The sequence below is a fragment of the Amphibalanus amphitrite genome, unplaced genomic scaffold (assembly GCF_019059575.1).
Source record: "Amphibalanus amphitrite isolate SeventyFive unplaced genomic scaffold, NRLGWU_Aamphi_draft 001517F_arrow, whole genome shotgun sequence".
In the NCBI taxonomy this organism is placed as follows: domain Eukaryota; kingdom Metazoa; phylum Arthropoda; class Thecostraca; order Balanomorpha; family Balanidae; genus Amphibalanus; species Amphibalanus amphitrite.
In genome coordinates this window covers 120,388-140,494 of record NW_024883010.1, presented here as the reverse complement: position 1 = coordinate 140,494, position 20,107 = coordinate 120,388, and the positions used below count along the sequence as shown (strand labels likewise).

Genomic DNA, 20,107 nt, shown 5'->3' with positions numbered 1-20,107 from the left:
GGAGGTGAACGGAAAGAGAGTGAAGTGGAGCAAGGGATGAGGAGAGATGATTGGAAAGAAAATGGGGAGGGGAAAAGAGAAATAATGGTTAAGAATGAAAGGGAATATGAAGGATTGAAGAGGAATGGAGGGAAGGTTAAGAGATGCAAAAGAGAGGTGGTGGAACGAAAGGAGAGGGGTTGTAAGTAGTAGACTAAAATTGAGGAAAGTTGGTGGGGGATGGGTAGGGGCCGATAGGAAAACGGAAACCCTCAGTTGATAGACAGACCTGCAAATATTTACTATCGATGACTTTTATCTACCATATTCCCCCTGACACTTCCCTTTTGCGATTTTCCCACGCTGACCGGAAGTGTCTTGTTTCCGTTTCCGGCAGGGCGGCCACTTTGATCTGGCCGACCGGATGTTTCATAGTGTGGAGGACGCGTGGCGCTCGGCCTCCGAGCACAACATGGCCGACGTGCGGGAGCTCATACCCGAGTTCTTCTACCTGCCCGAGTTTCTCACCAACGCCAACCAATTCGACCTCGGTGCGCAAAGTGGATAGATACACGGATGAAGATTTATTCAGACGAGAAATTTGTGTTTCTAACGTTTGGACGTTGCATGCTTGTTTTATTTAGCCGATGAGTATTTTGGGGAGAATCGAACGCATAGGTTTTGCTAGTGAATGTCTACCTATTTTCTATCTTAATCAAAATGCACATTTTTCATATTTCAAATACCTCCACTGCGACAAGGCAAAAATAAATTAACAAAGCAAAGATAAATTCATATCTTAATAATAATAGTCATGTGTTAACTCTGGTAGCAACGATGACCCTATTATGACTGATAACGTCGGTGACCTGACCTTTGCCGCCCCCTATTGACCTTTCATACCCTCCCCCCCTTTCCGCCCCCGCCAGGTCACAAGCAGAACGGGACGGCGCTGGACGACGTGGTGCTGCCGGCCTGGGCCAAGGGTGACCCGCGCGAGTTTATCAGGGTGCACCGCGAGGCACTGGAGTGTCCCTACGTGTCGTCACATCTGCACCACTGGATCGGTACGTGTGGGGAGGGGTAGGATGAATGAATGAAAGAATGAATGAATGAATGAAGGCAGGCAGGCAGGCAGGCAGGCAGGCAGGCAGGATGGATGGAAAGAATGAGTGAATGAATGAATGAATTAAGGATGGAAAGAAGGATTGAAATAATGTAATGAATAAATGAATGAATGAGTGAATGAAGTAAAAATGAATGAATAATGAACTTTGTTCATCGATTAATGTGGGCACACAAAAGACGATAGATTTCATGTGTGTTTTAACTAAACAAGAAGTGTATCAAATCAGCACGCTTAGTGAACTAGAATTGCCTAGCACCCTCATGCTGATACCGAAGTTTGGTCACTTCATCACCTTTCGTCGGCCAATTCGCACAATTTCATACATGCTTTGCTGAGTACCATCAGTAAGGCGCCTTTTGGGGCGACAAATGATATTTAACACCGTCCTATCAAATCAACATCATTTATCCCCGCAGACATTACGCATATGACCCGTTCTATTAACATCTCTGATATTCGTTACCGCTATGTTTCTCAGACCTGATATTCGGCTGCAAGCAGCAGGGTCACGGCGCTGTGGACGCCTACAACGTGTTCCACTATCTCTTCTACGAGGGAAACGTCGACATCTTCAGGTCAGTTGTCTGAGGAAGCAATTCTTGACAGCCTAAGGGTCTCTTTCAGACTTAACAGGAACAGTTGACATTTTGAGGTCAGTAGTGAGTAGATATGTGTTCTAAGAGGGCAAACATGAGCATGGTCTTCAGTTCAGTCAGAATGACTCACAAGTCTGTGTCCGGCATGACGTGGTTAGCTAATTGATGAGTGAGTTAGCGAAATTAATTGACGACGGTAAATGTAATACTGTTACAGTGGCGAAAGAACAGTTATTTGTGGCTGTACTGTGTACTACAGGCAATGAGAAAGCAAACTTTTCAGCGTAGTCTGGCCGTGCATGTATCAGTTGTATCATCAAAGTCTCCCCTTTATCTTTCGGAAGTAGGATCAGACTGAAGTGCCTACATGATTGGTTGAGTGGCCGTCTGAAGCACCCGTTTTGAATTTGAATTTCCCGCCACTAACGCTTCATTGTTAAGCTCGAGTAGCGGATGATGAAGTATCGAGCTCAGCCGAACAGCTGGTGTTTTAATCAGTGGGGATTGGGGAAGAGGGTCAACACAGCTGCTATATTCTGCAGCTGCCTCTCATAGAGCTTTGCAGTTTTGATTTTCAATTTAGATACGCGGACATGTGAAATCATGACATGTCTCTATTCACATTGTGAATAGAGATTGTACTCGTTTTATATCATATACTGGTAGTGGTAGTCGTATAGACGTTTTAGAGATGCCGTACATGGGTGGCATCTCTAAGTTAAGGTTATTATAGTCACTAGATTATCAAGAAAAATGTGCTCGCTTATCATCTCCAAAACGGGCTCCGATATGCGAACGGCAAAGAGATGATGACACGTCTGCACATCAAACACTCGTACCCATTGGCTCCCTAACAATTATTCACTGACCATCAGCCGTTGTGTGTCATCTGTTTCACCAGTTTCTAACGCCCGATTTCCATCCTTCTCGCAGCATCGAGGACCCGCTGAAGAAGACTGCCACCGTGGGTTTCATCAACAACTTCGGCCAGATCCCGCGTCAGCTGTTCAAGAAGCCTCACCCGCAGCGGCGGCTGGTCGGCAGCAGTCTGCAGGTGAGCGCTGAGGCGTACTGAGACATAGCTGAGACATAGCTGAGACCTGAGGCATACTGAGACGGCTGAGACATAGCTGAGACATACTGAGACATAGTGAGACGTACTGAGGCATAGTGAGACGTATTGAGACGTACTGAGACATACTGAGACATAGTGAGACGTACTGAGACATACTGAGACATAGCTGAGACGTACTGAGACATACTACTGACGTACTGAGACATAGTGAGACGTACTGAGACATACTGAGGCATACTGAGACATAGCTGAGGCATAGCTGAGATGTACTGAAACATACTGATGTACTGGGATTGGGGCCCGGAACAGCGACTAGGGTGAGATAGATAATGAATATATCGGGTCAGATACCCAGCTGATCATTTATCTGCGGGTTCATGTGTTGGCATTATAATGTGTTTCTTTGCAAGTTTTTTTACTGCCGTGATTTCAGCTTTGACCTGACCCCCGTGAATTATGACCTGTCCTGTGACTTCTCATCTGTGACGTCATATGTGGTGCGCCCATGCGTGAAGGCCTGACCAACTCTTTATAAAGCCTTACAGATAGATTTGTGTCCTTATTTGTCTCTCACTCACTCACTCACTCTCTCTCTCCTCTTTCTCTCTCTCTCTCTCTCTCTCTCTCTCTCTCTCTCTCTCTCTCTCTCTCTCTCTCTCTCTCTCTCTCTCTCTCTCTCTCTCTCTCTCTCTCTCTCTCTCTCTCTCTCTCTCTCTCTCTCTCTCTCTCTCTCTCTCTCTCTCTCTCTCTCTCTCTCTCTCTCTCTCTCTCTCTCTCTCTCTCTCACACACACACACACACACACACTCTCCCTCCCTCTCCTCCGCAGTCTGTGCGCCTCACGAACCGTCTTCTGGACGGCGCCTGGCAGCAGAACATCAGCGGCAGCGACAAACTCTTCTTCCACGCGCTGGACGGACTCAGACCCAGCATGCAGCCCGTCAAAGGTCAGTGCGAGATGGGCGGAGGTCAGATGGAGGGGGTCGGGCTGGTTTGAAGGGGTCAGAGATCCGTTTTAAGGCTACTTTGTAGTTCAGTTGGAGAGCGTTGTCGGTCAGTTGGCCATGGTAAGGGGTTAGTCAGATGAGCGTCAGTTTGGCAGAGACGAAGGTCAGTTTAGCGGGATCACGGAGGTCAGTTGGAGATCACTAGGGAGCACGCCGGCTTCGTTGCCCAAGCTGACAAGACCCGACCCAACTTGATTCGGACCTATGGAGCCCGTTGTAACTTCACCTTGATGAAAACTGTGAACACAACCTGGCCTGACCTGGCCCAACCTTACCCCAAAATGACCTTACCTGACCATTCCCCTGTGTTTTCCACAGAGCTGAAGGGCCCCATCGGTCACATCGTACCCCAGGAGCGCTCCGTGCTGGCGGTCGAGCAGAACAAGTACATTGTGCCCGGAAACAGCGGGCGCTACGTGGCCTGGGGCTTCGCCGATCACAGGTGAGGCGACGCTGAATGAATGAATGAATGAATGAAATGAAATGAAATGAGCATGGATAGCGGAGGAATACTAACATGTTTGATTGTGTAGCGAGAATGCTGGGTTTCTGTACCATTGACTAGCATTCCATGGCAATATCAAACATGGGCGACGAAAATGCATCGGCCGGGAATCGAACCCGGGCCGCCCGCGTGGCAGGCGAGCATTCTACCACTGAACGACCGATGCCTGGATGGGGGGGGGGGGGGGAGAAAATGTAGCAATGGGTCCAGAGGAAGGTAGAAAATATGTCTTATAAGAAGTATAGTAGAAGTGGGTAGTGAAAATTTTGCAGCTGTCTAAGACTTCAGGTTTGACTTGGCAGACAATCCCTCATGCTGTTTCTATGTATATTTTATACACAGTTATTCAATAGACCATGGGCTCATCATTACTTATTACGTACCTACCAATCGCCGTAAAACTTCTTTGTATAAAAATCGAGGCGCGCATTCGAAGCGTAATGTTTTTACCCATGTTCCCACCTCCCGACTCTTCAGTGCCCTGGTTTCTCCGTTCCGTCGTTTTCCATCCTTAGGATGCTGAAATCATTATTCTCCACGCCGCAACCCTCACTCCGTGCTGTACACGGTGTACAGACATCTTTATCTCATGCTGCTCCCGAGGGAGCGCACCCCGCAGCCGGGTGCAGAGTGCTTGGGGGGCTGGTCGGCCTGTCCATCAATTCGGATGGGCTCAGCCCCGATGACTGCAGGGTGCCTGCCCAGACCATGATGTCTCCCCCTAATTCTTATCATCCTCCCGGCTCTAAAATGGTCTTGTCAGACCGTAAGGGCCTAACCCTACAAAACAGTAACAAAGTAACCATGTGGGGCGCTATCTTGAAATTGGTTCGTATCGCACCGGGCAACCCGCCTGACGTATTGAGCCCCGTTGATTTTTCATCGCGGTCGTGGCCGAGTGGTTAAGGCGTCTGACTAGAAATCAGATTCCCTCTGGGAGCGTAGGTTCGAGTCCTACCGACCGCGTACGTTTTGATTTGGACGTTTTGTGTCGACGCCTGTCGTTCTCTTGGTTTGGTTTCAGCCTCGCTTCCTATTTGTATCGAACGTGTTAACTTTCAGACTTGAATTTTGATTTTGTTTGTGCTTGTTTAATTTTATGAAATACACTGTTTTCCAGCCTTGCACTGTCTATCTAGAATGTATAGTTTTATCGTAATCTCTCCCCCCCCCCCCTCTCCCGTTCGCAGTATCCGCGTGGGGAGCTACGAGACGGACCGCGCCTCCCTGGTGGCGGAGCTCGTCTACAGCGGCGAGGTGCTCTGCTGTGTGGCACCGAGACCCAAACTGATCGTCACCGGAGGCACCAGCACGGTAAGAGTGGAGAAATTACGGTATTTATGGGGTAAAATAAGGGATAGGATAGGGGAGTGACTGAGAAAAGAGGGGACCGTCAGATGTGTGTTCTTATACCGTATGGCAGATGCTGCTATTGTGAAGCTAGATTTGCGTGATTTTGCTTCTGCATTTTCTCTACGATATAGTCATACGATGTAGTATCAATGTGCTCATCTTTGGGGCGCAAATTACAAAAAAAAATAGATAAAAAAGGTTGAGGGGGCATCAAGCACGACCCCACGTCGTGTTCAGTATTTGTGAGTGTTTTATGCGGTCCTTTTAAGCTACGGTCATCAACCGTTCGCGCGTAAGAAATAAAAACGCTAATATTCGCTTGATTTTGAAAGACAGACACCAATACAGGCTAATGAATGATGGCACTCCCCTCATGAATAATGAATCTGCCGGCTGTCTCTATAACCTCCGTTTCTGATTATGTCCGCCAGGTGGTGGTAGTGTACGAGTACGGTAAGCGCCGTCTGCAGGTGAAGGCCCGTCTCTGCGGCCACACAGAGGCGGTCCTGTCGCTGGCCGCCAGCACCGCCTACTCACTCATCGTGTCGGGTAGGTGGCTGTTCGTTTCGTGCTTGTCTTAGCTGTACTTTTTCTTTTCACTTGACTTCACAAAACACAGTTCACATTCAGCTAACAGTTAAGTGTTTTGCTTATAATTTTGAAGAGGATGCTTTTGGAACACGATGAAGTGATCTTTAGATATCACTGTGTATGTAATCCATGGTCTTGTGTTATTCTCTTCTAAGCTTTCTAAGGCTCTTAACATGACGTATTTATCCCTACCTGTGATGTCGCGCCCCAGGCTCCCGGGACTGCTACCTGTATCGTACCTTTGTCTCCTAACTTTAGTGACGCGCCCCCAGGCTCCCGGGACTACTACCTGTATCGTACCTTTGTCTCCTTACTTTGATGACGCATCGCCAGGCGCTTGAGCCGTACCTTTGTCTCCTAACTTTCATGACGCGCCCCCAGGCTCGCGGGACGGCACGTGTATTGTGTGGGACCTGTTCCGGCTGACGTACGTCCGTCAGCTGAGGGGCCACTCGGCCCCCGTGGCCGCCGTGGCCATCAATGACGTCACGGTTAGTGGTAGTGACGTCACTGGGAGATTGTCGAGTAACTTCAATGAGGAGTATGGTGTAGCAGCTTTTTGTAGCAGCTAAGGCACTGATAGTAATGGTGGTAAGAATGGGATCGGGTTGCTGAGAAAGGGGTATATGATGAGCAGTAGCTTCATTTTTAGGACATTGTTTGGTACATTGCGATTCACGTCACACTCACAGCTACACGAATGATGAGCATTTGTTTATCGATGTAATGTATGAAATGTAACTTCTCTTCTGAATAAGGTGAAGTAGCTCTCACTCAATGCAAGAATGATCTCTAATTCTCTACCTAGCTAAATGTCATGAAAAACGTTAACAGTTTCATTTTCCAGTACTGCAATGTTCACCCATTCGCCCCCTCCCCGCGCAGCAGAGGTGGAGAATTAGGGGTTTTTGGGTGCTCGACCATATTCCCTTGAAATTTGAAAGTCGCCATCAATAAAGCTCCCGTGGTTCCTTAAATTACGTCTGAGACACAGACTGCTTTGCGTAAGTCGCGAGAAGAGTGATGCTGTTGGGAAAGATTACCTTGTGTGCTTTTCTACGCAAGAATTTGACGCTTCCATTCGCCAGGTGCTTGAAAAGCACCCTTGGGGATTATGACAATTATCCGCCCCTCCCCGCGCAGGGCGACATCGCCACGTCGTCCGGCACGTGGCTGCACGTGTGGACCGTGAACGGCGCCGAGGTGGCACGTGTTAACACGGCTGTGGGCGCCTCCGATCGGATGCAGCAGATCCTCTGTCTGGGGTTCAGTCAGAGTAACGAGTGGGACGCGGAGAATGTCATTATGACAGGGAGCACGGACGGTGTGGTGAGGGTGAGTTTTGTCGGAGAGAGGGAGAGTGAGGGAGGGAAGGAGGGGGTCTGAGGGAGAGTCTTGGAAGACAGCTGACGGAGTACGATTCATGAGCTCGTATTAGATTCAAATTCAACTGTGTTCATTTTACGAGTCGCTTACTTATTTGTCAGGACATCTGTCGAAAAATACGATATGGTAAAATGAAGAATGTTGCTCGTATGAACGTGTTACTATGTAAATGCCAAATGGCGTGTATTTTTCTGCATGCCTGCTCCGCTAAAGTAACCATCAACTCCTTCCCCATAATCGCCTCAATATGTAGTTAGTCTGTACCAAATAGTTATCTGGCGTTGCTGGTATGTCAGCCCATTACTTTTTTCACGACAGCTCGTTTCAGCACGTGACGCACCACCCCTCTCTGATTCTCCAGATGTGGTCTCTGGACTACGTTCAAGTCCCCGTGGCCTCGCCCTCTCCGGAGGCCAGTCCCGACTCGACCTCCTCCGAGAGGTCGCTGCCCGAGCGTCTGTCCGTCGGGCCGGGACAAAGACGGTCTTCCAAGGCGGACGAGATCGTACGGAAAATGTCACTGGTCAGCGGTGATCTGTCGCCACAGGGTGAGTGGCCAATGGGAGACGAGAAGGGGAGGGAGGGCCAATCAGAAACGAGGAGGGGAAAGGAGGGCCAATGAGGGATGAGGAAGGGAAGGGAGGGCCAATGAGGGATGAGGAAGGGGGAGAGAGGGCCAATCAGAGACGAGGGAGGGGAGGGAGGGCCAATAAGGGGCGAAAAGGGGGAGGAGGACCAATCAGAGATGAGGAAGGGTGTTAATGACGAAAGAAACGAGGCGGGATGGGTGCGACCAAGCATAAACGAGGAAGATGCTGGGGCCAATAAGACTCGGGTAACGCACGTCGCGACCATTCAGGGGTGGAGAGAGAAGATAGGTGACCAATTAAAAGCGTTTAAGGTGACCAATGCAAGACTAGAGCGTTTGCCGTTTAGTCAGGCATGTCGAGCGTGATTACTGTTTGACTTGTAGCGTTTGGAGTGATCGGTCGGTTTTCAGAATTATGTTCGCAGTACGACGTGAATCCAGCGACGTTTGTTAGGAGGTCGGAGGTATTGTGTGTAGTGTGTACATATGTGATAAGGAGTATGAACAGTTACTTACGGTATTGAACGTCAAAGTTTATGGTGAAGTCTCTCGATTACAGTGCCAGAGTTTATGTTGACTGAGTCGCTAGTGACGTTTAATCACATTTTACTCACACATACCTAACAAGTCGCCTCTATCCCTATTTCACACCCCTCTCTTGATCCCGCTCTCTCTCCATCGCTAACCCCTCTCCCCACCACGACCACCCCAGGCGGCCTGTCGCCCTCGCTCTCGGCCGCGGCGGCCGGCGGTGGCGGCTGGGTGGGTCTGGCCGGCCGCTGCGTGGCCCTCCTACCCGACGCTCTCAGAGAGGATGTACGTGATGTGGTGGAGGCCGTGAGACGCGCCAGTCTGGTGGCCCCGGCGGCCGGCGCGGCGCTGGGGGCGCAGAGAGCCGCTCAGGGGACGGACACGGGAACCGGTGAGGAGAGGGGGTGTGAGGAGTAGTGGTAGAGGTAGTGGTAGTGGTTGACGCAGGCGTGGTGGTTGAAGTAGTGGCAGTGGTAGGTCGAGTAGCTGTAGTGGTAGCGGTGGAGGTGGTGGCTGGTGTAGTCAGGCGTGGTGGTACTTAGTAGTGGTAGAAGCAGTGGCAGGAGTACGAGTGGCTGTAGGTATGGTGGTAGACGTTGTGGTTGATGCAGTCAGGCGTAGTCGTAGCTGTGAATGAAGTAGAAGCTGACGTAGTGGTATGACGTGTAGTGCCAGAAGTGGTGGTAGATGTGTCGGCTGATAAACCCTCGTGGACACGTAGGCTTAGACGTAGAATATGTTTATGTGTGGATGAAGGTCGTGTAGAGATGAGTCTGCGTGGTGCTGATTTGAGTTTTGGCTTGTGTATATTTGGCCTAGGCCCTAGTGATATGCGCTGTCGTGTACGTAGGCTTAGACTGTAGGGCTGTGTATAGTTGACGTTGCATTTTTTTTATATTATTTTATAAATTTAGCTCGAATGTTTGAATGGACGGATTGACAGAGCCGGAGTCCACGCTAAGCAGAGCTTGTTGCGTAGACCCCGACCCCTACCGTCCGATCGCGCAATTCCGGGTAACGGGAGAATTTAGATGCCAAAGTTTAACGTGCCCTTCAAAGCCGGACACGGCCTGTCCCACTCAACTGACTTCAACTGGCTGCGGCTGCTCCCACCAACCGCAGACCATCCCCGTCAGGAGTCTCATATATCGAGCGCCGGAGCGTCTCGAACCCGGGCTCTCACTACCGGGAGTCCGATGCTCTACCAACTGAGCTACGGGACAGGCATTAGATTTAGATGTAGCTACACCAGAACATGCGTCAGACGTTGCGTTAGTTTTGTTTTAGTTACATGCGTAGGCGTAGACTTGAGCATGGTATATTTGTAGACATTATTTGTAGGACGTGTAGATTTAGTGTAGATCTAGCTGAAATCGTGTGTTGTGATGGTGGTAGTGCTTTAGTTGGTGAATGCGTTAATGATGCACGGAAGATGCACGAGAGCTGCTGGTGGTAGAGAATATGATGCTGGGTGCACGTTACTCGACCTGGTTTCGTGAAAAGTGGAGCGTAGATAGAAGGCGTTGTCTAGAGTAGTGCGTTTTTACTACACGTTGTGTACTTGTAGCCACCGCGATATCCATTATCCACTGTGCATTATCTTTAGGTTATGCCACTGAAAATGGCTGGCACGTTTAGATATCAGATTGTATGTGTTCAGTTCACAGAGATTATACATACGTCACAGTGTGAGGTGTCAGCTTGATAATACCATGATTTTCCGACGCACGAATCTACAGTGTTGCTTTGACGATGACATGCAATGCCTGACTATGATGCATGGGTTACGGCTTTTGGAGTCGATTTTACGAGCAGCTTTCGGCGATTGTGTAATGCTGGGGCTCACCATCCTATTTTCCGTAATGGCATACGTTCTGTATGATACTTCAGAAATTTAACAAGTCGACAGTTCCCAGCTGAATGGTATAAAATATCGATTTCGAAAATTTGATACTTAAGATGTTCTTGCTGGGAACTGTCGAAGTGTTGTAGTTGTACGCTCGGGTTAAAAGTCAATGTCTAGCGTGAACTATATCAATAGTGCGATGCTTTTAGTGACAAATGTAAGGCGTATGCTGCGGTTGTTTTGTAATGAAGACGATTTTTCAGCCTTTGTCAATGACAATCCATTTAGCCTCTGCTTTTCAAATTCCAAGCCCTTCATTGTTTCATTCCTTCATCCTCCCTTCATCCTTCATCCCGAGTCATTTATTGACTCTCCCTTTATCCTTCATCCCGAGTCATTTATTCACTCCGGCTGTTGAATGGGCACCGAAGCAGGCCTTGCATGCAGGGGTATCACATCATCTGCTTGTTCCAGGTCCGATTTTAATGGTGACTGAGGCATGACAGGCTTGACAACTTTTCTAACTTCAACTTTGACTCGGTAGTGTTTCTAACTCCCAGTCCAACTTTCTGCGGTGCTGTCTGTCTTACTCTTGTCCAGCTCTAACTCCGCCTTTCTCATTGCTCTCTAGTACCCTGCTCGAGCTCAAAGTCCACCCTTTTGACTGCTACCGTCTCCAACCTCTAACGCTACCTACCCAACCTACACCAGTAATCCGCCACAACGCTAACTCCCCCTCTCCAACTCTCCAGTAACTCGCTCAACTCTACCTCTCCTCCCCAACTCTCAGTCCCGCCATTTCGAGCTCTAACTCCCCTCCCCAACTCCCCAGTACCCCGCCCAACTCTAACTCCCCCTGTAACTCCCGCAGTGCTGCTCCGTTCCGGCTCGGAATCCAGTCTCTCTGAGGGCGGTGAGGGCTCTGAGGACGACATCCGCTCGTGTGGTACCGGCGGATCCGCCTCCAAAAGGTCCTCCCGCCGACCATCCATGCTGAGGAGACAGCAGGCGGTGTCTGGGGCCTCCGGAGGCGCACATACGGTACGGAGAGGTGGGGATTGAGAGTGGTGGGGTGGGTGCCGGGTGGGAGATGGGGAGAGTGTCACGTTTTTTATATTGTGGAGTAAAGTGTTGGCATGATTGGTCTGGGTGTGATGCTTTGCATTTACCGTCCAGTGGTGTTTCTTTGTTCTTTCCTTCTTGTACTTGTTGTGTTTTCTCCAACGTTTTTTTTTTTGTCTCTGGAGTCGTCTCTGAAGTAAAGGCAGATCTTCTACGCGTCTCAATTTCCGTGTTATGTCCTGGTAAGAGTTATACCTCTGAGCTGTCATCGCCTACCATTTATCAATGCCTACTGCTGAGCTCGGTATTGTTCTCTTCAATGTATCTGTTCTGCCGACTGCCGTATTTTATTTGTCTCCCCTCCACCCGTCCCCCCCTGTCTAACCGTTTGTCCCTGTATCTCTACCAACCCTCCCACTTCGTGTTCCGCAGGTGCAGCTGAGCGCCGCCCTGGAGGCGCTGGCCAGTGTCAGCTCCTGCGAGGAGGCGGACCAGTCCCCCGGGCCGTCGTCCCAGCACCCGCCCTCAGCCCAGTCTCAGTCTCAGTCACAGTCACAGTCACAGTCACAGTCACAGTCACAGTCACAGGGACAGACAAAGGGTCAGGCGCTGGCGGCCGGCAAGGCGCACAGTCTGGAGACGGCTCCCGAACAAACGGTAAGAGGCGAGAACAGTTATCAGACGAGTAGGAGGAGTTATTAGACGGCTTTCCGGAAAATGTTTATGTTATGCGCGGAAAACAGCTTGATTTAGCGTTATGAAATCCCTTATTTTCTTTCCTGTTTCCATCTTTCTCCAATTGTCTCATCTCCTGTTCTTGTGTCTCCTGTCTTCTCTGTGTAGGCTTCTTTTTTCTTGACATGAATTTATTTTTGCTTGACATGATGAATTACATGTGTATGATTGCCTGACATCCAAATAATGACACATATTTAACATCCCTGACTCGTTTCATCAGGTGGTGCGTCGTCAGAAGTCTGAGCACAACACCCAGGAGGCGCGCAAATCGACTGGCGACCGCCTGATGCCCCCGGGCGTCGCCGCCGGGGCCGGAGGGGAGCTCCGGGGGAGCCGGAGCGACACGAACCTGGCCGCCGCCGAGCAGGGCTTCGTGGTGGTGACGGCCGCCGACCTGGCGCCCGCAGCCGACAGGGAGAAAAGGAAACTGCTCAGGGAGGGTGAGTGGGGCGGGAGAGGGTGAGGGAGGGAGGGTTTAGAACGGAAACGGTTCAATGTGGATTCAATTGCCAATTGAAGTCGCAAGTACTCTTCAATTCTCCAGTGTAGAATACGAATACCAGCGTACCGGACGCACATTGAGTTGTGTGGTGCTAGTTACTCTGCTGTGTTACGGGTATTGATGAGCGTACTGATGCTTGCTTTTCGTTCAGAATCTATTGATGGTATGGGTGCTGATATTTGTGTTTTGTCAATTCTGCCGTCCAAAGGCAAAACGCATATGTCGGGTCAGGTCATGGCCCGACATATGCGTTTTTGCCTTTGGACGGCAGAATAATTGTAGTCGATTGTTTTTCATCGCGCATCTGCGCTCGTTTCAACTAACGGTCATTCTTATACCATTCATCTCTGTTCTGTCAGGGTTTCGCTGGCACTTGGCAGTGTCAGGTTCCGCAGTAAACTGACCCCAGTGTCTGTCTCTGTTCTGTCAGGGTTCCGCTGGCAGTGTCAGCTCGTGTTCCGAAGTAAACTCACCATGCACACCGCCTATGACCGACGGGATAACGCCGAACCAGCCAGTGTAACGGCCCTGGCCGTGTCCAAGTAAGTGGTGGTACTCGCTACTGGAGGTGCACGAGTGACAATGGCACGGGCGCTCGGTGTGGGATGTTTGCGGGCAAGGTTGCGGGGGAGGGACGTAAAGAAAGGTATGTGATTATGCGACTTGTGCTGTGATTTTGCTGTGATTTACGTTAGCTTTCTTTGTAATGATGTGGGTTTTGGAGAGGGATGATTTTGCTCAGGTAACACAAGCTGTTTCTGTTTCACGAACAGCTAAGTGTATATTTATTTGTGCAACTGACTTTTCATTAAAATATCACTGAATGCGGTTTATTACTTTAAACACGGTTGAATCACTTCGTGACCTCCCCTCCCCTCCCCGTCTCTACCCCCACAGGGACCACCGGACTGTCTACGTGGGCGACTCTCGCGGCAGAGTCTGGGCCTGGAGCGTCTCCGACTCGACAGGTGAGTCCGACTCTGACTCACATCGACTCACACACTGACTCAACTCACCAGCTGAGTTAAAACGCCGTCCGGCCGCTCCTTTCGTTAGAGACCTTCTGGTCATTGGCTGATGTATTGTAGTGAAAATCGTAGCTGTAGTTCAGTCTGATATTGGTTGTTTGTGTTTTTTCTTGTGGTTCCACCCGGGATTTTTCCTCCCACGATTTGTCAATGCTGCCCGTATGTGACATTTCATCCGTTCTGTCGTGTCCAGTTTGGGTGTTACGTTCGGAATGTCGTCGCTTCTCAGGCTTCTAATGTTTCTGAATGGTTGGCTGTAACGTTTGTTACGTTTTAGCTGCTGCCTTATATTTCAATGATGGTCGACGTTTCGTTTGCATGTGATCATGGGCTCTTATGCTTATTATACGTTTCGTTTTCGGCTAGTTTACGCTGGTTAACTTCTTTCAGCCGTGATGTTAAAAAAAAAAATGAGGAAAATACTGAGTCTTAGACTGGGGATTTTAAGACGTCACTTGTATATTTCCGTACAACATATCAACCAACCCTACCATACCTTCACCTCCTCCCAGTCCTTCCATTTCAAATCTCAGTAGTGTGAATCTAAAAAAAATCCACCGTGGATAATTTGCCTCCAATAACACTCCATCGCGAATAACTTCACTCCAACAAACTCTCCTCGAATAACTCCGCACTTAATAACTCCAGTCCAACACCCCACCGTAAAAAGCTCCGCTCTAATAACTTTCTGCCGTTCATGGCTCAATTCCAATAACTCTCCACCGTAAATAACTCCTCTCCAATAGCTCTGCCGCCAATAACTCAACCCCAGTAACTCCACCGTGAATAACTCCACTCCAACAACTCCACCCCAATAACTCCGCCGTCAATAACTCCCATCCAGGAGCTTCTCTGTGAATAACTCTACTCCAATAACTATCTGCCGCCAAAAACTCCGCTCCAGTAACTCTGCGCCGTGAAGAAATCCGCTCCAATAACTCTCCGCCGCCAATACTTCCGCTCCAATAACTGTCCCCCTTTATGTTGTGTTCCGTGCCGGGGTTACCCAGGTCCCTCCGACCACTGGCGCCGGGACGACTCGGCCCTGGCGTGCGCGCTCTGCGGCGTACGGTTCTCTGTGACCGAGAGAAAACACCACTGCCGAAACTGCGGAGACGTCTTCTGTGCCAAGTAGGCCGACAGCGGGAGGGGGAGGGAGAGTACGGGGAGGGGGTTGAAAGTGACTAGCGGGCTAAGGTGTTACATATATGATGTAGTCACATGATATAATCCCATTCGTATTGAAAGTAGTGGCATACCCAAACAAATTGAAATTGTAACTACTCAACCACTACGCATTTATAGAACTTTGCCTTTATATACGTCTTGACTACGCCTTTGTATGAGTATAGCAAACAGCTACTCGTATTACATGTTTTAACCCTCGCCCGTATAGGGGGGGGGGGGCGGGGGTCGAACGGACCCCCCCCCATGGTTTTTCGCGAATAACTCGCGTAAAAAGCGGCCGATCGCGACGAAACTTTCAGTACCCTCGCGTTAATCAATTTTACACATACCCTGAAAATTTCATGACCCTGACCCCAATGACCTTTGACCTGTGACCTACTTTTCGAGACCATGTTTGGCCGGAATCGCGATTCGGCGTATGTCGGCTCGCATTAGCCGCGCGTTTGCAGTCTTTTCGTGGTTTCAAGCGTTCAAACATGTGATATGATGTTGCCCCCATGCATTAGGGTGGGTGTCAAGGTCACCTGAAGGTCAGGTCATTGACCTTTGGTGACCTCGGTTCACTTTTTCGAGTTTTACATGTTTCTAGGCCAGTTTTTGGAGCTGAATTCGAATTTAGCAACCATATGAACATTTACGAAGTAGTTTTGGTGCCTTCGTAACATGTTACGAAGCTGTCAGAGGCGGTTGACACCTACTAGGAAGTAGGAATACCCGGCAGGACCCCTACTGGTTGACCTGACGTGACCTGACCCGACCTGAACTACATGCATAAAGACATCATCTGTGATCAAAACTAACATGATATTCGTGATCAGCGCCCCGAAAAACCTCATAGCAGCCACACTTTACGACGTTCTAACTGGTCCCGATTTTCCGACTTTCGGGTCATTGACCTGACCTGCAAGGTCAACCAATGACCTAGGACCTTAAAATTAGGTATCATCGGCTTCCTCTCATCACGGGCAACACGCTCGTTTTTTCCGCGAAGCTCTAGCCCGATTAGGGGCGAAACGGCAAGGGGGGGTCCAACGGACCCCCCCCCCCCCCCCTCTTATACGTTCGCGGCTGGAAAAACACCAATACGGGCGAGGGTTAACTCTTAATTGTTCATGTCCCCACATTGCTAACATGAGACACACTGTACCTTACGACATGTAGAGTGTAGCTACTTTGGTAGTCTAGTCTGCGTTGGCTTCCTAAGAGCTGATTTGGGATCTCATCTGCTTTTTATCGTTCATAATTTGCTTTTCATTAGCTGGGCTTTTCCTGTGGTTCCTCTTCGCACACGTGTTGTATCGCATGTTTGTCCCGTCATGTAACGTTCATCCAATTTGTCGGTGTCTTTTCGATGTTTGGTATATGTTTTATGAAAACAACTTGCTGACACGTTCAATTGAAATGCTTAATCGTGATACATTTACACACTTACTTCTCGAAAAGTTACTTACTACTCTTCGACAAATGTTGGCCTGACACGTCGACCTTGACCTCTGACCTTTGCCCTTGACCTGCCCGCAGATGCAGTCACCACGAGTCGGAAATCATTCGTCTGAGGATCCTGAAGCCGGTGCGCGTCTGCCAGCGCTGCTTCGACCTCCTCCGGCCGCACTAACCAATCAGCGCGCTCGGTGGGCCGGCGTCCACCAATCAGCGCGCTCGGTGGGCCGGCGTCAACCAATCAGCGACGCGCAACAGCTGACGGCGACCAATCAGCTCCAGCGGTGGCCGCCATGACCTCGCCGACAGCCAATGGGGAGCCTGGGATACTCTCAGCAGCCAATCACGATTGACTTTAATGTGACGGTAAAGAGTTACCCGCTTCTCATGGTTCTGAGCCACAAGAAAGGCAGCTAGAAGAGGAATGACGAGGAAAATCTCCTGGTTTGTCGTTTGTAGTGGACTGTAGGGCCGAGTTTCTGTGCGGATTGGACATTGTAGTGTATATCGTATAGCTCTAGTCGCTAGAGTGGCGTCCAGCTATGTGCCATACTGCGCTGTTGTGTGTGACGCGCACTGTATTCAGCCGGCTATCTATTTGTGCTTGTCAACGCCAGGTACCCTGCTTCTGTCTGTAGTCGTGTGAGTGGCCGACAGATGGCAGGCAGGTGCTGCTATCGCTTTCGCTCCCGATGGTCGGGTAGGCAGATAGGAAATCAAAGCATTCCCTATGGCTGATCGGTCGGTGCGTGGTTATCACGAAACGGAGTGGAAAAGCGGAATAGAGTCAATGGGAAGGTCTCTCAACGGTGTGGCGCATATTTCCAACCAGCGGAGGTGGAATGGTCAAAGGCTCTCCCGTGTATATTACAGTCATGCTGACATTCCGTTTTGCCGCTAGCCACTGGGCAAACGCTAGGCTCGATGTCGCTAGTCATAAGCTGCCCTGAGCTTGCCTAAGCGCTGATGAGACCAGCTCGAATGCATGTATCCCAGTCGATGTGCGAAATGTATCTGCGAAACTGGCTGAACTTGTATATTGACGTAGTCATTTCCTACCCCGGCTTATTCACGCCCTAAGACATGTATTGTCGAGGTTAATAATCTCCTTTGGTCTTGTGTTAGTAAGCCAATATCATGTTGTTTTGTACTTTTATGCTATTTCTGATCGCCGCAAGTCAGCTATGCTGGTTTCGATATGCTATGTTTGCGGCATAACTATCATGTATCGTTTTTGCACGTGCGTTATGCGAGGAGTACGTCCTTCAGACGTACTCTCACAGCTACTTAACCATCTCTCGCGCTATGATGTGATCTTTTGAGGAATATGGATGCTTTGATCATGTATAACGGTGATTATCGATGATCTTTCGCTACGAAGTGTGTATTTAAATTTATCGAAAATCAGGCCAGTATGGATTCATTACGTTAATTTCCATGAGCTTTTTCAGTATTATTAGCGTGGGGGACAGTTTTCGTTGTGACACCTATGATACTGTAACCCTTGATCGATTATTGTAGTTGGAGCCGCCGGTTGCACCCTAGTCATTGCGTCTCTGCACGCATATTTATTTATCGCCCTGTGTTTCAGTGATAATCTAGGCATTCCTCTGGTATGACATGTAGGCACTACGGCTAGTGCGAAGCATAGTACATGAAAGAGCACGTGAACAACTTACAAGTCCGATTTAATTGCTGGGCACCTATGTCGTAGGATAGCCCGTAGGTCCGCTTCAAATATGCATGCTATCGCTAATGATGAACGCTAAAACGGTTTTGTAAAAATGAAGTAAAAAAAAGTTAAAAACTAGGCTAATGAGTCGCACAGCGAGTTTCGTCATATTGATGGAATATGTATGTTCCTTTGTTGTCATTTGGCTTTGCATTGTGATTGATGTTCTGAAGCAGCTATATGGGCCCCATTATGTCCGATATTTTGTCCCGATTTTTCGACTTGCGATGTGTTGTGGCTGCACCAATCCTGAGTGCTGAACTGGAAGAGACGCCAGCGAACGCCTATGTGATGTAGTCAATACAACAGCTCTATGTGTATATGATTTTTGTATGCGATGTTTTCGAAATGCCGATATTTGTTTTGATGACGTCACTTCTCTGTTACACACTTTACACGGTTTTGTCGTTTTTGTTTGACACGTTGTGGTCCAAATTCCTCAAAAATAACCCGTTTCTCCGTTCTCCTGTGTGTTCGATAGCTATCCTTGCGTAGCTCGCAGTGGTCTGTCCCCAGTACGGTTCCGCGGCTCTGCCGCTGTTTTCACTCACTAATCCCTTCCCTGCCCCTCCCCTTCGCGTCTCCACCCCCTTTCCGGGCTTCACTCGCTTCCACGCTTCCAAACGGCCCAGATTGGCGGCTGTCACCGCCCGCGGCCATCACTGGTCATCCCGGGGTCAATGGGTTCGGCGGGCCGGTCTAGCTGCCAGGGGCCGACTGCCGCCGTCGCCGCCCCGTCCGCCACCCCCGCGAGGCAGCACTTGTCCTCGTGGCCTGGTCACCCCCCCCCCCCTCCCCCTTTCCCCACACATCATTCCCTCGTTGCAAGAGTCGTCGGTCGCATTGCCCGTGCAAACATCCCTTACTCAAGGAACAACACTCTAGAATATTTGGTTGATCTGCATGATCCAAGTGCGACACAAAGTGGGGCGGTTGGACAAGTCTTCGAATGGGAACGTTCTAGATGTCACGTGAGAATAAACGTGGCAAAGGGCAGACGCGGACGGTTCGGGAGACTGCGAGACCCGCGCACAGAGCCAAACAGTCGACAGCAGCAGTGGATGTGACGTCACACAGGCTGGGCTGACGACAGAGAATAGTGGGCGGGGCCTAAACGGCCCTAATCGGAGATCGGCATAATGCGCTTCCAGGTGCCCCAACGGGTTTACCCTGGTAGCCGAGTGGATAGCGTGACGTCAGCGTGCATTTTAGACTTTCGAAGGTTTTGGGTTCGAGGCCCGTTTAGGACGGAAAAATTTACCGTAATCAGGGGCGTTTCCGGGTCTCGAACCCAAAACCTTCGAAAGTCTAAAATGCACGCTGACGTCACGCTATCCACTCGGCTACCAGGGTAAACCCGTTGGGGCACCTGGAAGTGCTTTATACCGATCTCAGTTTAAGGGCCATTTAGGCTCCGCCCACTTTCGACCACGGCGAATACTGGCTGCGGCCTGGAATTGAACGTAAGATCTGGATGCAGCCGAGCGTTTGCTATTTCTAGGTTGTGTGTGCATGCGTTTGAATGGGCCAGACATCGTTGGATTCTGTGTCTAAGTGCTGCTAATTACCTACTATTCGTTCAAACCACCTGACCTCTTCTTTGACATACGTCACTTTTGAACGTCCCAACCCTTCTGAATGTCCCCAATTGCGCCAAACTGCAGAGAACGATTGTCCAATCACATTTTATTCACTGGGACACTGAAGAACAACCTCCAAACCTGCATATGTAATCTCACAGAGCTTACACACATCGTATATGAACATTGAACATGCTTCAGAACGGGGCAGCGTTTTATGAAACGAGCCACATGAGCACGTGCGAGAACG

General features: G+C 49.6%; 1 protein-coding gene and 1 non-coding gene across 3 annotated transcripts; both read left to right on the top strand.

Moving 5' to 3' along the window:
• Positions 1 to 379: 379 nt before the first annotated feature.
• Positions 380 to 18,597, top strand: LOC122373568 (WD repeat and FYVE domain-containing protein 3-like). 2 transcript variants are annotated; one of them, XM_043351781.1, is made up of 19 exons: positions 383 to 530; positions 909 to 1,046; positions 1,587 to 1,683; positions 2,638 to 2,758; positions 3,609 to 3,726; positions 4,105 to 4,228; positions 5,482 to 5,605; positions 6,076 to 6,193; positions 6,617 to 6,726; positions 7,379 to 7,570; positions 7,983 to 8,169; positions 8,923 to 9,132; positions 11,459 to 11,628; positions 12,082 to 12,306; positions 12,608 to 12,827; positions 13,320 to 13,431; positions 13,787 to 13,857; positions 14,928 to 15,048; positions 16,627 to 18,597. In XM_043351781.1, the coding sequence occupies exons 1-19, from the start codon at positions 404 to 406 to the stop codon at positions 16,718 to 16,720; spliced, it is 2,679 nt and encodes an 892-aa protein (XP_043207716.1). In that variant the 5' UTR covers positions 383 to 403; the 3' UTR covers positions 16,721 to 18,597. The 2 variants fall into 2 exon arrangements, with proteins under 2 accessions (XP_043207717.1, XP_043207716.1); XM_043351782.1 differs by lacking the exon at positions 8,923 to 9,132 and having other exon boundaries at positions 380 to 530.
• On the top strand, positions 5,176 to 5,257 carry Trnas-aga. Its single transcript has one exon. It is a non-coding gene; the product is annotated as a tRNA-Ser (tRNA).
• Positions 18,598 to 20,107: the final 1,510 nt, after the last annotated feature.